Below are 16,747 nucleotides of genomic sequence, written 5' to 3' on the forward strand. Positions count from 1 at the left end.
CTTTTAAGCTGATGTGCATGGATGTATCTGTCATTGGTTGCTTGCCATCTTTATCTTTTGGATTCCCTTGAAGGACGGGGAGGAAGAAGCTTCTTTTGGGCTCCATTGAATCAGATGAAAGGGAAAGTAGAGCTGCCCTATGTCCTGGGCTCCAGAGCTTCTATCCCAGATCCCTGCAGAAGGAGACAGGACGGTGGGCGGTGGGGGCGGGACGCAGAGGAAGCCGGTATTGGGCTCTGCACCCCATTCCTGCTCCCAGATCCCTCTGGACACAGCATTTTTCTCCGGTTAGCACAGCCTCCCCTTGCCCTACCGCCAACAGCAACATGCCTCCCAACAAAAGCCTCTGTCCCTCAGCCAAAACCCCTGTTGCCTCTCTCTGGGGAAATTGTAGGGCTGGGCCAGGGTGGGGGGACCATTCTCTGCAGGGAGATTAGGAGTGTCTGTCGGGTGGGTGGAGCGGGGTGGGGCCCTGGCTTACTCACATCCTCGAGAGTCCTTTGCTGGCAGATTTGGGGAGCCCACAGCTCAGGTGTCTGTCTCAGCATTGTCTTCCAAGCTCCTAGGCCACAGTGGTGGGGGGCTCCCCTCCCTGGCTTCTGCATTGGTGACAGTCAAGGCGAGGGTGGGGCTGAGAGCGGGTCCTCCTTCTCTTCCAGGAGCAGTGGATCCCAGGAAGAGTGCTGGAGCCTCCAGCAGGGGCTGTTGGGGCCTGTCTGAGGAGATAGGACGTGTCAGGCAGCCCCAGACACGACCACATTCCTCCCAACATGCCTGCCGGGGTCTGCGGAGCCGAGGGGCTGACGGGAGGCGGGGTGGGGGCCGGAAGGGTTTGCCTTGGGAGGTTGTCTGGGAGATCACTGAAGTTTTGATATACACACTTCCAAAGCAGGACCAAATGGACTCCTGGAAATGTCCCCTGAATCTTGGGGCTTCGGGAGTCAGGGACCCTCATGTCCACCTCGGCCTTGCCCTTGTCACAGCCCAGCTTCACTCCTAGGTGCATCTATTCCTCCCCAGGACATCTCCTGGGCCAGCTAAGCAAGGGGGTCACATGAGGGTGCCTGAGCCAGACTTCTGCACAGACTAGGGATGTCCTGGGGGTCTGAGAAGATATCTAGGGTTGGAAGAAAGAAAGGCCGCCTCTAGGCCTGTTCCTGGGTGCAGCTCCACTCACTTTGGGCTAAGCCTGGGCTACCAGTGCTCACCAGGCTCCGTGCCACACTCAGTTTACAAAGCCTGTTCCCATAATTGTCGCATTGGGTTCTCAGAGCCGACTGCAGTAGGCAGAATAGACGTTATGACTCCCACTTTGCAGATGAGAACACTGAGGCTCATAGAAGTGCCAAGCCCTGGGCCACAGAGCTGCAAATGGCAGAGCCAGGGCCCACCTGACTCCAGTTTCCCGGCCTTCTGGCTGCGCCCGTGATGCCACTGCTCTGTGCTGTGGGCCCATCTGCTGGTGTGTGATGGATGTGAGATCCTCACCCTAGGGAGGATATTAGGGTCTATGCCCAGGGCTGGGAGAGCTGCCTGGATTTCCCTTCAATGGGGGAGTTGGGGTAGGAGTCACGATCCGCTTGACTAGCTGGGTGGGTTTCAGGGACAGCCTTCTGAGCACAGCACAGCAGGCCAGGCCTTCGGGGGGCCCCGAGACTTCCTTGTCTCTAATAGAGGGTGGTGCTGAGGGAGGGCTGTCTGTGCCCAAGGAGACCTTGCTGTCCGGTGCCCTCTAGCCGGGTACTCATCCCCTGCCGTGGCGGGCTTCCTCTAAGTGGATGTTAAAGTCCCATCCAGTTAATGGAGAGCTAGCGGTCACCAGATTTAACGTGCAGAGGCCCTGCTGCCTGTCACCCTGGCTGAGCCCAGTGCGCGGGTTCCCGAGGGCTGGGACTCCCAGGGCCCGATGGGAAAGTGTAGCCTGCAGGCCCACACCTCCCCCTGTGAATCACGCCTGGCGGGACAAGAAAGCCCAAAACACCCCAAACAATGAGTTTCCAGTAAAATATGACAGACATGATGAGGCGGAGGAGAGGAGGGACCTGACTGGGAGTTGGCCCTAGCTTGTGGGTGATGAAAGCCAAGGGGAATGGGAGGTGCCAGGCCCGCCCCCTACCCACGAGTATAAAGCACGGGCATCCTTTTTCAGTTTACCCGGCACCTTCTCTTCTCTCAGCCAACTGCTCGCTCGCTCACCTCCTCCTCAGCACCATGACCACCTGCAGCCGCCAGTTCACCTCCTCCAGCTCCATGAAGGGCTCCTGCGGCATTGGGGGCGGCTCCAGCCGCATCTCCTCTGTCCTGGCTGGAGGGTCCTGCCGTGCCCCCAGCACCTACGGGGGCCTGTCTGTCTCCACCTCCCGCTTCTCCTCGGGGGGAGCCTACGGGCTGGGGGGCGGCTATGGCGGTGGCTTCAGCAGCAGCAGCAGCTATGGTGGTGGCTTCGGGGGAGGATATGGTGGTGGCCTTGGTGCTGGCTTCGGTGGTGGCTTGGGTGCTGGCTTTGGTGGCGGCTTGGGCGGTGGCTTTGGTGGTGGTGATGGGCTTCTGGTGGGCAGCGAGAAGGTGACCATGCAGAACCTCAACGACCGCCTGGCCTCCTACCTGGACAAGGTGCGTGCCCTGGAGGAGGCCAACGCCGACCTGGAGGTGAAGATCCGGGACTGGTACCAGAGGCAGCGGCCCGCTGAGATCAAGGACTACAGCCCCTACTTCAAGACCATCGAGGACCTGAGGAACAAGGTGGGTGAATGGGCAGCAGAAGGTGCCATTCTGGCTAGCTCCTTCTGGGAACAATGGATGCCTCGGGTCACTGCCACCTTTAGATTTCTCTATAGGACAGAGTCCACCCCAGATCCTTTCTTTTGAGGTATCAGATGCCCTAAGAGCTGATCAGTGAGAAGATGCACTCCTTTCCCCAGCCTCCTCATCTGCCTCTGCTCTCAAATCCTCAGATCAGTGATTCCTAGCCTTACATTTTACAGAGGAAGGAAAAAGCAGTTGAAGCTTCGAGAGGTGCTGTGATCAGCTGCAGGTCACATAGCAGATTAAAGGCAGAGCCAAGGCTGGAGCCCTTGTACCCTGCCTTCCAGCACAGGAGGCAGCTAGCTGTCCTCCAGCACAGGGGAAGGGTGAGGCTCTAACGGGACCAGGCAAGACATCCAAACTGCTCATTAGCTCACTAGTCTGGGCTGTGGCTGCCGCCGCCCATAAGCCTTGTACAGGCTGGTCCCTCCCCACGGCCAGGCAGGCATGGAGAGCCTGCAGAGACAATCAGTGTGGCTCCCTGATGTGCCCTGCACAGAGGGAGCTGGCAGGCTTGCGCTCTCTGACTCCAGCCCCATCCTCCCTGCTCCCACATCACCTGGGAGCCCTCCCTCCAGGAGTCTGCTGGGCTCTAATGCCTTGCATGGATTAAGGAAATTCAGTGATGAGGTGGGGAACTCCAGCCAGGCTCAGGGGCCAATATGTCTTCTTTTTCTTCCCCTGAGTCCTCTTTTCTAATCCCCTGTGCCAATTGGGTCTTATCTCTTGAGGAAGTCCCACTTGAGTTCCCATGGGCTGTGAGCTTGAAAAGGAATGTGCGTATCTGCAGAGTACTGGCAGGGCTGGCTGACACAGAGAGGAGAGAGGCCGGCTCAGGAAGGAGGGCTAGGGAGCCTCAGGTTATTCTCCCCTCCTGGAGGTGGGGAACTTGAAGCTCCAAGACTCATTAGCTTTTGCAGCAAGTCAAGGGCAGAATTGGAACCAGAACGCCTAGGTTTCTGATTCTAAGCCCAGGGTAGCTTCTACCCTTTCTGCTGACCATGAGTTAGCAAAGTCTTAGGACAGGCCTGGGTCACCTAGGTTTTTCCTTTAGGAGGCTGTGGGCAAGTTTTGTGGGAGAAGAGGGAAATTCAGGCAAGAGCTTAATGTAGGTTACAGTGAAGCCGGGCTTGGGAAGTGCATTTGACAAATGACCTGTGCCCTTTCCATCCTGCAGATCCTCACGGCCACAGTGGACAATGCCAACGTCCTTCTGCAGATTGACAATGCCCGTCTGGCCGCGGATGACTTCCGCACCAAGTGAGTTTGCAGCGGTGGGCCAGGACGCCCAGTGTCTGCGAAGTAGGGCATTTTTGAGCAGTATTTTCCAAATAGAACTAGCTGGTGCCAGGCTAGCTGCATGAAAGCTCCTTAGGGTGCTTGTAAAAGAATAAGACTCTTGGGCCCCACCCTTGGAGTTTTGATTCAGCTATTTATAGCAGGTTTCCTGGGTGATTCTGGCCCACAGCCAGGTTTCAGAACCACTGCTTTAGGGAGAGGCCCTTCCCACTTCCCCAGCTGCCCTCGAAGTATAGGAGGGAATCATAGTTGGAGGACTTATGCATTATTTGTTGGCTGAAGCTAGAGGCGCAACCCCCTCCTGAATTCTGCAGCAAGATGAACTGCCTTATCCCGAGGCCCCAGGAATGTTCATATCTGAGCAATCAATGGGCACTGTGTTCAACCACGCTGTTTTCAAGATTGATTCCTTAAACCACCCACAAGGCACCAGCTCTGGGAGAAGCTGGAGGGAAAGGAGAACAAAGCCCTCACTGTGGTGAGGATGGGTGTCTCATTCCTTTTCTCTGGGGTCATTCCAGGTATGAGACAGAGTTGAACCTGCGCATGAGTGTGGAGGCTGACATCAACGGCCTGCGCAGGGTGCTGGATGAACTGACCCTGGCCAGGGCTGACCTGGAGATGCAGATTGAAAGCCTGAAGGAGGAGCTGGCCTACCTGAAGAAGAACCACGAGGAGGTGAGGACTCTATGGAAAAGCCAGCTTAAAGGAGGCGCAGGGAGGCTGGACATAGTGGTGCGTGCTACAGTCCCAGCTACTTGGGAGGCTGACATGGGAGGATCTTCTGAACCCAGGAGTTTGAGTTCAGCCTGGGCAACAAAGCTAAAGTCTATCCAGAGAGAGAGAGAGAGAGAGAAAGAGAGAGAGAGAGAGAGCAGGGAGGGTCGAGATATAATTGTGATGGTGGGAGGGCACTATTCAGGCCTGAGTAGGGAACCCCAATCCACTTTCATGGTGGAACTCCTGACTGTGGACTGTCCCCGGCTATGCAGGAGATGAACTCCCTGAGAGGCCAGGTGGGTGGAGATGTCAATGTGGAGATGGACGCTGCCCCAGGCGTGGACCTGAGCCGCATTCTGAACGAGATGCGTGACCAGTATGAGAAGATGGCAGAGAAGAACCGCAAGGATGCCGAGGAGTGGTTCTTCACAAAGGTGGGTGTCATTTGAGGTGCAAGCAACCCAGACCACCTGCCTTCTGGGGCCTTCTGGTGTGAATGGGGTTCTCTTCTTTTGCAGACAGAGGAGCTGAACCGCGAGGTGGCCACCAACAGCGAGCTGGTGCAGAGTGGCAAGAGCGAGATCTCGGAGCTCCGGCGCACCATGCAGAACCTGGAGATCGAGCTGCAGTCCCAGCTCAGCATGGTAGGAGCCCTGCCAGGCATGGTGGTGAGCCCAGGACTGGCAGGGAGAGAACGGCTGCTCTCACTAATCCTCGATTTTCTTTCCCTCCCTCACAGAAAGCATCCCTGGAGAACAGCCTGGAGGAGACCAAAGGCCGCTACTGCATGCAGCTGGCCCAGATCCAAGAGCTGATCAGCAGCGTGGAGGAGCAGCTGGCCCAGCTTCGCTGTGAGATGGAGCAGCAGAACCAGGAGTACAAGATCCTCCTGGACGTGAAGACCCGGCTGGAGCAGGAGATCGCCACCTACCGCCGCCTGCTGGAGGGCGAGGATGCCCAGTGAGTCTCAGCCCTGCCCATAGTCCAGCCCCCACCATGGCACTCTTACAGCCCCAGTGTGTCTCTAATGATCCTGCCCTTCTCTGTCTTCACAGCCTCTCCTCCTCCCAGTTCTCCTCTGGCTCGCAGTCATCCAGAGATGGTAAGGCCTTCCTCCTTATTGGGCCTGGGCTCTGGGCCGCCCTCTGTACCCTCAAGCAGCTCTAGGTATTGGCTAGGGGCTCCATAAGGGGTTGAGCTATAGTGCTCACACCCAGTGTCCCTTGTGAACCTCCTTGGGTGGAAGAAGCTATTTTCTAAACCCTCCTTAGGGCTAGGAGAGGCAGCCCCCACCTCTTACATCTACCTGGTGTCTGTGGCAGATCCCATTGCTGTGGTGGTCAGCACCACGAACAGGGCCCTGCAGGGCTCTTCCCACCAAGACCCCTCCACTGGGTCCACCAGCCGGGTGTGAGCTCTTAGGAAGCTCCAGTCTGAGGACAGAGACTCTGTCTCTGACCTTTGGGAGCCCTAGTCTGAAAGAAATGTTTTGATGTTATCAGTGCTTGGGCAATAGCAGGAAGTGAAGCAGTATTCGGGGAAAGGGTAGCAGGGAGACAGCTGGAGTTTCTTCACCTTCTTGGCCTCCCCACTCCTAATTAGCCCATTGTCTGTCTGCCTCTGGTAACGCCCTCTCCCTGCCTCTTCCCCAGTGACCTCCTCCAGCCGCCAGATCCGCACCAAGGTCATGGATGTGCACGATGGCAAGGTGGTGTCCACCCACGAGCAGGTCCTTCGCACCAAGAACTGAGGCTGCCCAGCCCTGCTCACGCCTAGGAGGCTCCCCGTGTGGACACAGATCCTGCTAGAAGATTCCCTCTCCTGCCCACCAAGCACTTCACACCCGGACCCTGCTTCACCCTCACCCCCTCCTGGCAATCAATACAGCTTCATTATCTGAGTTGCATAATTCTCGCCTCTGTCTGGTCATTGTTAGGAGTGGGTGTGGGGAGAAAGTGGGAGAACGATCTCTTTGGAGCTTGTCACAGCACCTGGCTGTGGCCCCTGGGACTGGGAGAAAGGTCCTGGGGGTGGGCTGGGCTCAGGTCCCAGGATGTCTTTCGCCATCTCTGAAGACACAGATAGATGTGTGTGCCAGGTCATATGTGGTGTCTCCCAGGGTACAGAGGGATATTCATTCATTTACTCACTCGTTTTCGTGTGTGTCCATTCATTCACCAGGCACTGAATGCCTCTGCGTGTCAGGCACTATGCTAGCTTAAGGATTCCTAATATTTTTGTGATCAGGGATTCCTTGGAGAATATTGAAAGCTATAGATCTTTCCCTCTGTGCCTCCACTTCAAATAAGCATACATTTGAATACAATTTCATGGGGTTCGTGGGTCTTCCAGAGCTCCTTGCTGGAGGTGCATGAACCCAAGGTAGGAATCCAAGCTCTCCTGACAGTCTTGTCTCCCTCTACATCACGTGCTCTTGCCTCCAGCGCTGGATCTGATAATTCCTACACTTGGTTGATCTAGGGCAAGTTGATGGCCATCTCCCAGCCTCAGCTTCCACTTCTGTAAAACGGGCACAATGAAAATACCTGCCTCATGGGCTTGTTGTGAGGATTCACTGGAAGAATGCATTTAAGGCCTCCGGCACAGTGCCTGGCATAGTGCTGGCTCAAGGCATGGCTGTTTTGGGTAAACCGTCTCTAGGGCATGGTGATTATTCATCCAAGATGAGAGCATCTTTAGAGGGTTTGGGAGTAGACTGGTTTCTAACCCTGGCTCTGTTGTGTAACAGCTGTGAGCTTAGAAAGTCTGAGTCTCAGTGTCCTTACTTGTATGGTAAGGATGCTGAGCCCTGCTTCTGGAGGTTGATATGAGAATCCAATGAATGACTGTACCTTAAGAGCCAGGACTGTAGGAGCCTCCCCTGGGTGGGGAATGCCTTTTCTTCTCTTTGGGGGGCTAGAAAAGGAGCGAGAAGGGAAGGAGCCTCACTCTAGTAAGTGGTGAAAATTCCAGAGGTGGGTGGGGTTGACTGCCCCAAGGTAGGAAAGAGTTGACTAGTCCTGTGTCAGTTTCAACAGCTCATTCATTTGGCTATGTGAAGAAAACTTGTAGGGGAAGTCAAGGGCAGGGGAGAGATTGAAAAAAGACTGAATTTGGACAAGGGATCTATAAAAGCCTGGGCTTTTGAATCAGGCTACTTGGGTTGGAGTCCTGGCTCCTACGCTGAGTCACCTTGAAGAGTTTGGGCAAGATACTAAACCCCACATTCCTCTTTCACAAGGAAGGGAATAAATACCTTTACTGCATACGGCTGATACAGGAGTAAATGACCTCATGCAGGCAATGAATTTGGCATTGTGTTTGGCACACAGTCAGCAGCCTATAAATGGTAGTGGGGTGAGTTATTTGGAAAAGGAATGAAGAGATGTTGGTTTCTCTTGTTCCTACCTCCACCCCAGGAAAAAGAGGACTGCTTTGTGTTTCTGAAACTCTGGGATTTTTTTTTTTTAAATAGATATAGAGACAGGGGTTTCACCATGTTGGCCAGGATGGTCTCGATCTCTTGGCCTCGTGATCTGCCAGCCTTGGCCTCCCAAAGTGCTGGGATTACAGGCTTGAGCCACCGTGCCCAGCCACTCTGGAATATTTTTTAAAGTAAGTTTTATTATCAAGAAAGGGTGACTTTGGGTGATCCCTGGGTGAGGATGGGTCATCCTGGAGGTGAAGTACTAAAGTTTCAGGGGTACAGGGGACAACTCAAGAAGGAGGAAGTTTTGAGGGTGCTTCCTCAGAGAATGAGAAGAGGGAGGTTTGAAGGCCCTGGAGGGTACAGGACCCTCGTGTGGGGAGGGGTTTGTCATTTTTCTAGGAGTGTTGAACTCTGGTTCCTAAGGTTTCCAGTTGGGCAATGAGCCTCTTGCCCAAGTGTGGCAAAGAATCTCAGGAGTGGCACACATTTGAGAGGTCACATGGGTCTGGACAGAGAACAAAGTATGGCAAGAGTCACCAGTGGGGACCGAAGCCTAGAATACGTTGAACTTCATACGAATCCCCAGACATCCCTCTACCTTGGAGGTGGTGCCAGATTAAAGTCTCTGTCTCCAAAGGAGATCTGCTTTAGAGGAATATAGAAGCGTGAGATCTCTTGGACTGGGGTGCGGTGGGGCAATCCTCCTCTCTCAGTGGTTGCCATCACTATTTGGAGGAAATACACAGGAGAGTCGGGATTGCTTGCGGGTAAAAACGGCGGCGGGGAGCTCCTGGCTGAAAGCGGGCTCAGAACCAGGAAGGCTGGGAGGTGGTCCCACCCTGCACTGTCAGGCCCCAGGGTCTCACGTTGACTCCCGTCCTCCAGGAATTTTCCCATCATACTGCACTGGGGAGGGCAGGGCCGATGTTTGGATCCTGCTAATGAACAGGGCTCTTGTCCACAGAGCCTGGCAGCTGCAAACATCCAACTAAAGACATGAGCCCAGCAGCTCTGACAATGGTGACTGCCTTCCCTTGGCCTCCGCTCAGCTAAACAATAGACCAGCAAAGTGACAACAGTACAGTCTAGTGGAGGCAGGTGGGATTGCGTCTCTGAGTCCGGGGGGGGGGCCGGGGGGGGGGGGTTGGTCAGGTGACCTCTTGGTTCTGCCTCCCTATAAACCTCTCCACCTTCCCAGCACTCAGAACCGGCAGTGCTAGGTGAGCCACTGAGAAGACTCCTCCAACCTCACCGTAGGGAGACTGGTTTGCTCCAGGTCCTACCGGCTGCAAGTGGCAAAGTCCTGTCCATGCTCAGGCTTTGCCACATCCTGGGTGGCTTCATTCCTGTCTCGTTCTTTCTCAGGGATGAGATAAGGCTGAGTCCCAAGGGATCAATGTGTATTTTTCCTAACTTACTTCATGCTTTTTGTTTTGTGGGGTGGAAGGGTGGAGCCAACCTTGAAATTCTCAATCCCCTTGATTTGGGGGAGGTTTTTTTTTTTTTTTTTTATAGTGAAAAGATCTCTAATGTGTCCAGGGAACTCTATAGGCAGCAACTGGCCTATATGCCTACCTAATCAGGCAATGGCACTTCCCAAGGCCACAGACAGCCTGGCTTGGGTAATGCAGCCAGCTCTTCTACAGGCAGACGTCAGAGGAGGCAGCCCTAAGGAGGCCCGATGCCCAGGGGCTGGGGGGTCCTGATGTCCTGGTGGGACTGCAGGAGGTTCCCTGGCCCACCTCACTGAGCCTGGAGGCTGTCACAAAGGGGACAAGGGAATGTCAGGGGTTTCCAGGGCATTGGACCGGCCTCAGGCAGGCACAGGGCAGGCATCAGCTCCTCCTCCATTGCTGTTTGCTGAGCGAGAGCCTTCCTGACGGGGCTTACCTCTGTGCCACTGTCACCTGTAAGGCCGGGCCTGGGAAAGGAAGCCTTTTTCCTTTAAGGTGCTCTGATGAACTTTGGGGGTGACTTGGCATGAGAGAGCACAAAAAGAGACACACAGAGATAGAGAGAAACAAACGTACATAGAGCTGAGAGAGAGAGAGGGAGGGAAAGGGAGAGAGTCAGAGAGACAGAGTCAGTGAAAGAGAAGATAGTGAGGGCCCTGGGCTAGTACTAGGCAGGGAGGAGCATTCATTCACACATTCATTCATTCATTCACACATATTTATTGAAACTTACTGTCGTAGATATAGGGGAGATGGGGTGAATTGAGACAGGCTGAATAAGAAGAGACGACATGAGGAAGAAGGCAGAGAGGAACCCAGCGCGTGCGTGGGGCTTGGGACAGAGAGCAGGAGCTCTAGGCCTGTGTCCACTGCAGCTCCTATTCACGGGAGGGCACGCCCTGGCTCCACTCCCGCCTTGTTTAGCTCTGTGACTGTGGCCAAGATATCCTCTCTGAGCCTCAATTTCCTTTCCTGTAAAGTGATTTAAAAACTAACACGCACCTCCTAAAACAGCTGGCGAAGATTAAGTACTACAGGGCAGGCAAAGCAATGAAGGTCTTGCCCACAACGCTGGAGGGGCCTCGATGGAAGGAACCATGACCCTCCAACCACCCTGTGTCCTCCCCAGGCCCCACAGGCGCAGGTCTTTGATCTTAATGGGGGCTGAATAGGCCAGAGGGATGGGCTATTAACAAGCGAGGGAGCTGAGAACCCAAGTCACTCAGACGGTCCATGGGGAAGTCGGGAGCAGCCACAATGCCACTGACAGTCAGAAAGATGTCCCACTATGTGCCAGGCCCACACCGGCAGTTTTGCAATATGAGCTCTTCTAAGCCTCACAGCAACCTTGTGATGTCAGTACTATTTTTTTTTTTTTTGAGACAGACTCTCGCTCTGTTGCCCAGCTGGAATGCAATGGTGCGATCTCAGCTCACTGCAATCTCTGCTTCCTGGGCTCAAGCAATTCTCCTGCCTCAGCCTCCCAAGTAGCTGGGATGACAGAAGCCCACTATCACACCCAGCTAATTTTTGTATTTTTAATAGAGACGGGGTTTCACCATGTTGGCCGGGCTGATCTCGAACTCCTGACCTCAGGCAATCCAACCACCTTGGCCTCCCAAAGTGCTGAGATTACAGGCCTAAGCCACTGTGCCTGGCCAAGGTCAGAACTATTTTTTTTCCCACTGAAATCCTTTGCTTGACTTAACTCCCTATCCTGTAGCCACACGGGACTCCTGCCCTGGCCGTCACTTTGCTTGCTCCCACCTCAGGACGTTTGCACGTGCTCTGTGCCCCTCCCCTTTTTCCTTCTCCTGGCTCACCTCTCCTCCCCCTTCACTCAAGTGTCTCTTTTTCAGGGATAAGATCCCTGATGCCCCAGCTCATGCCACATCCCTTATTATGTGCTCTCCGTTCCCCCACCAGCCCTGCTCGCCTCAGCTGTGAACTGCATGTTTATTTTTGCAGGTCTGTTTTATCCCATAACTGTCCATTGAGGTAGGGACTTGCTCATTACTATCTCCAGCACTCAGTCCAATGCCTGGCGAATAGTAGGTGCTCAATAAAGGATGAATCCAAATTTACAGTGAGGAAACAGGTTCAGAGAGGGGAAGCAACTTTCTCCAAAATAAGTGGAAGAATCTGACTTTGCACTGTGACCTGCCTGGCTCCAAAGCCAGTGCTCTCAGCCTCTCTGCTAGGTGTGTCCCAGCAGACACAAGCCTGGGGTGCCTAGAGTCAGGTGGAGGCACCTATGCGGGCCCACCCTATCCCCTCACTGTGGTCTGATAGGGTCTGGCTGGGCAGGGTGGTGGCAATTGCCTATTGTACGAGAAAGAATCAGTGTTGACAGACAGGAGCAGGTACCCACAGCCCTGTGCCAGTGGGCAGTGCACGCTTGCCTAGATGGCTCATGGAGGTGGGCCCATGCTCCAGGGGAGGAGCCGTGACTCAGGCATTGCTCCCTCTCCCTCAGGCTGACTCAGGTCCCTCCCTGGCCCCACCTGGGGCTCAATGACAGACAGCAATGGGGAGCAAGTGGGGGGTGTGGGAGGCTGCTTGCAGGCAAGCAAGAGGGCTCCCACGGCCAGAGCAAAGCTGTCCTTGTGCTGCCTCCAGGTCCCCATGCCCCCAGTGGATGATGCCTTCCCTGCTGGGGACACCTTGCAAGTGGAATCTTTGGTTCCCTCTCTGTCCCTCTGTCTGCCTATCTGGGTCCTCACATCCCCTTCTCTCCTACTCCATCCATTCCCCAAGGGGAGGGCCTGCATTTGGGAGGCTGGCACTGGGCACAGGCTGCAGCCTTGCACATCAGCTGTAGAGAGGCAGTGTCGATTCTCACCGGGTCTCAGGTGCCGGCTGCCGCGGGCTCCATGGTTTTCATTCCTGGTTCATTCTTTGGAGGGTTCCCATGGGAGGTGGTGAAGGTGGGGCTCAGAGTGCAGACTCTGAGCCCTGAGAGGCTGGAAGAGTGGGCCACGTCACAGGACCTAGAAGAAATCACTCACTCAGGCCACGGCGGTTGGTCTTCCTCCTCTCTGGCCCATCTTGCCCAGTCTGATTACCCATGCCAGGCAGAGAGCTTGGGATAAGGGAAAAGATGGTGCCCAGCTGCAACTGGAGTAAGACGTCCTAGCGGGACCACAGGTGCTGCCGGCTCCTCTTTGTATTGGAACAAGCCAGATATGGGGGGAGGAGGGCCAGTATGGTGGGGGCTACATGTGGGCAGCAGTTGGGGATTCATCTGGGGAGGCCTCTGTTTTTATGGCCCTTGGCAACACTGCACATAGGGGCTTCACATGAGGAGACTGAAGCCAACTTTGAGGACCACAGGAGAAGGGAGGGTGAGCTTGGCAGGTGGTCTCGTCCTGCCTCTCTGGGGAGCTCCTGCTCTCTCCACCCCACAGTGGTTCCCATGCACAGCTCACTTTCCCCGGGCAGCTGGGGGGAAATCTGAGGGACGAAGCCTGCTGCTCTGGGCTGAGTGAGGCTCTGAGCGGGGCTGGAGGGTGGGAAGCAGAGAAGGTGGGTGAGGACAGGGATTGGGGTTTGGCATCAGGGCTGGAAGCCAGGGCCACCTGTCAAGAAGGCTAGCTGGCCAGGGGTGCCCAGCTGGGAGCTTCTGCTCAGTCTGGACAGTCTCAACTGTTCTCAGGATCTCCCAACACAGACACATTTGCAGAGGACAGAGCAGATTCTGGAAGCGCCACTCTGCTGGCTCTCTCCACAGTGGCCCATCCATGACACCACCAACTTCTCCATCTAGCTAAGGGGCCCAGGACCCGGGGCTTACTTCCCAACCAGAGTGGCAGCATCAGCCTGGGGATGGGGAAGAAGGTAACTTCCCAGGCCTGGGACCATGTTGCCAGCAGATTCCGGGCCTCCTAGGAGAGCTTGGCGAAGACCTTGAATGATTTAAAACCACTTAAGAAAGTAGAAAGGGAATGAACTGATATCCACTAGTCTTGATCTAAGAGTCTCCCATGTATTAAGCATTCATAAAATGCCTTCAGTATTCTCTGAGTATTGAATAAAAGAGAATGAAATTCTCTTTTAATTCTCAAAAATAAAACTACCTGTTTAATTTTTAACATATTTTGTACCACCCATTTAAATGTTTATTTGACACATGTTGGTAAATTAACTCACCTTTCATTTCAACAAATATATTTATAAAGGAAATCTGACATTACTACCAAAAGAGGAAAATCATAATCACTTTCCAGAAGCAGAAGGAAATGATATACAGAAAGACTTAACTTCTAATTAGACGCTGTTACTTTCTAAAGGTTCTGAGCCCAAAGCTGGCTCTGTTTTTTTGAACAGGGTGATTGACAAGTGTGGCAGGGTGTTAGAGAGGCCACAGTGTCCAAATGAGATTTCCTCCTTGACTAATCAGAAGATTGAAAAACAGGAAAAGAGGCTGGGTGCAGTGGCTCATGCCTATAATCCCAGCACTTTGGGAGGCTGAGGCAGGAGGCTCTTTTGAGCCCAGGAGTTCAAGATCAGCCTGGGCAACATAGTAAGACCCCATCTTTATGAAAAAAAAATTAGCTGAGCATGGCGGTGTGTGTCTGTAGTCCCAGCTACTTGGGAGGCTGAGGCTGGAGGATGGCTTGAGCCCAGGAGGTCGAGGCTGCAGTGAGCTGTGATCCCACCACCGCACTCCAGCCTGGATGACAGCATGAGACCCTGTCTCAAAACAAACAAACAAACAAACAAACATGGAAAAAGGAAATCTCTCCAACGGCTTCAGTATTAATCTTATTCTTAGTTTTTGAGATGGAGTCTCGCTCTGTCGCTCACGCTGGAGCGCGGTGGCTCGGTTCTCAGCTCACTGCAACCTGTGTCGCCCAGGCTCAAGCGGGTCTCATGCCTCAGCCTCCTGAATAGCTGGGACTACAGGCATGTGCCACCACACCTGGCTAATTTTTTGTATTTTCAGTAGAGACAGGGTTTCGCCATGTTGCCCCGGCTGATCTCAAACTCCTGAGCTTAGGTGATCTGCTGGCCGCGGCCTCGCCAAGTGTTGGGATTACAGGCGTGAGCCACTGCACCCACCACTTCAGTATTATTTAACAGTCTCTGAGCATGACTTAAAATCACCTCGAGAAATACCAGTCATCTACGCTGCCTAAACATGTAGGCATTGCCTCTTCCAGCCCCTTGCTTACCATCCTGGCCTCTCTTACCTTACCTTTAGCTCTTTTTCAGCAATGAGCATCTTTCTGGAATGTCTGGTATCTTTCCTCCCTCTCATATGGGTTGGGATTCTATTTGGACCAGACGTGCAAGTAAAAGATGAGGAGGGCCAGGCTTAGAGGAGATCTTGCTGCCAACAGAGAGAGTTTTCTTCTTTTTTCAGTACATGAACTTTTACTCTTTGTGAAGTGCTTCACAGAGCCTGGAGATGAGTGTGAGACGCTGTACAAACTCAGAGGGCTAGAGGACAGGAAGACGGAGGAGGAGGCACACGAGGGATCACTGAAGATGAGTGATGAGTAGTTTTCTGCATAGAAAAGATGGAGAGGGACGTTGCAGTTTGAGGTCATTGCAAGTGCTGAGCATTCTTGGAGGGAAGAAGGGCGTGTGGGAACATTGTGTGATTTTCTAGGGGGTCTGGAGGATGGTGGGAGATGGGACAGGAATGGAAAGACGGCGACCGGTCTAAGTGCCAGGAATGTGGACCTTATCTTGAGGGTGAAGGGAAGCCAGTGAAATGACATTGTCAGACATGGATTAAAAAGATCATTCTGGCTGCTGTGCACGAAGAGTCGGAGGGACACGGGAGAGGCAGGGAGGGCAGTTAGAAGCTGATGGCTAAGGTCTGGGTGAGGGCAGAGTTGATGGGGACTTAGGGAGCTGGACGGTCAAAGGCAGCAGAACATTTCTTGAGCATTTCTCATGAAGTCTCTTACTAGGAGATGGACAGACTATTCATATCAGCCTTTTTCAGAGGAGGAAACTGAGGCACAGTGTAGTTAAGTAACTTATTGAAGTCACACAGCTCGTGAGCACAGAGCTGAATGGAGCTCAGGTAGTCGCACTGGAGACCAGCGCCTTCTTCACCATTCTCTTCCAGCCTTGGTGACCAGAATATACATCCAACTTTCTGCCAGGAGCAGGGATAAGTCACACTTCTCTGTATCCCCTCCCAGGGCTCTGTATGGAGTAGGAGCTCAACCAAGGTCAGTTCCACAGCCCCTGCTGGCCCTGCAAAAGGACAGGACAGTCGAGCCACTTGCATTGCTGCTCGGGTCAGCTGGCGTCAACACCACCTTGTTTATTTGGTCCACTTTCTCCTCCCAGGCCTTCGTGTGAACGCTGCACACTGTCCTCGAGCGCCGGCGGGCACAGTCTCTGTGCCTCTCTCCATCCCTTGGCCACACCACTTGTCTCCTCATCAAACTGGAGTCTCCCAAGGGCAGAGCCTCAGTCTCCGCAGAAAGCCTTGAGGATCCTGAGAGCAAGGACTGGTTTCTCATCCATCTGGGGCTCCAGAGGGCAGGGGCTGTGCCTCCGCATCCTCTGCGATAACTCCCTAGTACCCTGGTTCCATCTCAGTCCACAGTGGGCACAAGGTGGGAGCCAGGAGGGATGAGACAGTAATTACCATCAATCGAGGAGGAGACTCTGCTCCTGGGAGTTTCTATCCCAAAGGGGCTAAGTCTCAGACCTGCTGTTGGGGCCAGCCGGAGAGCAGACTCCAGGATGTAGGTCACCCCTGTGGCGGCAGAGCTGATTTATGGTGGCCCTGACAGCCTAATATCATCAAATTACCCCACACAATGGAGAGAGGCTGGGTCACCTCCAGGCAATCACCAAAGGACGCTGAGCCTGGGGCAGCCTGGTTACCTCTGTATCCCAGATCTCCTTCAGATCCGTGGGGGGAGGCTGGCACAGACCAAGGGCACACCCAGGCGTGCCACCTTCAGCTGGGGGTATAAGTAGGCAGCCCAGGGACGGCTCTGTACCCTGCACTTGGGAGTCAGCAGCACTCCTACCACTGCTTCTCCGCCCGTGAGCTACCAGCTGTGTC

At 54.1% G+C, this 16,747-nt stretch overlaps 1 protein-coding gene across 2 annotated transcripts; it reads left to right on the top strand.

The window, feature by feature from the left end:
• Nucleotides 1-2,135: 2,135 nt before the first annotated feature.
• On the top strand, nt 2,136-6,733 carry LOC116552805 (keratin, type I cytoskeletal 14). Of its 2 annotated transcripts, XM_032279691.1 has the most exons (9): nt 2,136-2,482; nt 2,531-2,742; nt 3,983-4,065; nt 4,626-4,782; nt 5,097-5,258; nt 5,343-5,468; nt 5,564-5,784; nt 5,880-5,926; nt 6,477-6,733. In XM_032279691.1, exons 1-9 carry the CDS (start codon nt 2,212-2,214, stop codon nt 6,572-6,574), a joined length of 1,377 nt encoding a protein of 458 aa, XP_032135582.1. In that variant the 5' UTR covers nt 2,136-2,211; the 3' UTR covers nt 6,575-6,733. The 2 variants fall into 2 exon arrangements, with proteins under 2 accessions (XP_032135582.1, XP_032135581.1); XM_032279690.1 differs by having other exon boundaries at nt 2,136-2,742.
• Nucleotides 6,734-16,747: the final 10,014 nt, after the last annotated feature.

The sequence above is a fragment of the Sapajus apella genome, unplaced genomic scaffold (genome assembly GCF_009761245.1).
Source record: "Sapajus apella isolate SASKATOON/1434 unplaced genomic scaffold, GSC_monkey_1.0 scaffold12, whole genome shotgun sequence".
NCBI lineage: Eukaryota > Metazoa > Chordata > Mammalia > Primates > Cebidae > Sapajus > Sapajus apella.

Coding starts and splice junctions, on each gene's coding strand:
- LOC116552805 (XM_032279690.1), top strand. CDS start 2,212: ATGACCACCTGCAGCCGCCAGTTCACCTCCTCCAGCTCCATGAAGGGC. Junction 2,743..3,982: donor TCGAGGACCTGAGGAACAAG/GTGGGTGAATGG, acceptor TCCATCCTGCAG/ATCCTCACGGCCACAGTGGA. Junction 5,259..5,342: donor AGGAGTGGTTCTTCACAAAG/GTGGGTGTCATT, acceptor CTTCTTTTGCAG/ACAGAGGAGCTGAACCGCGA.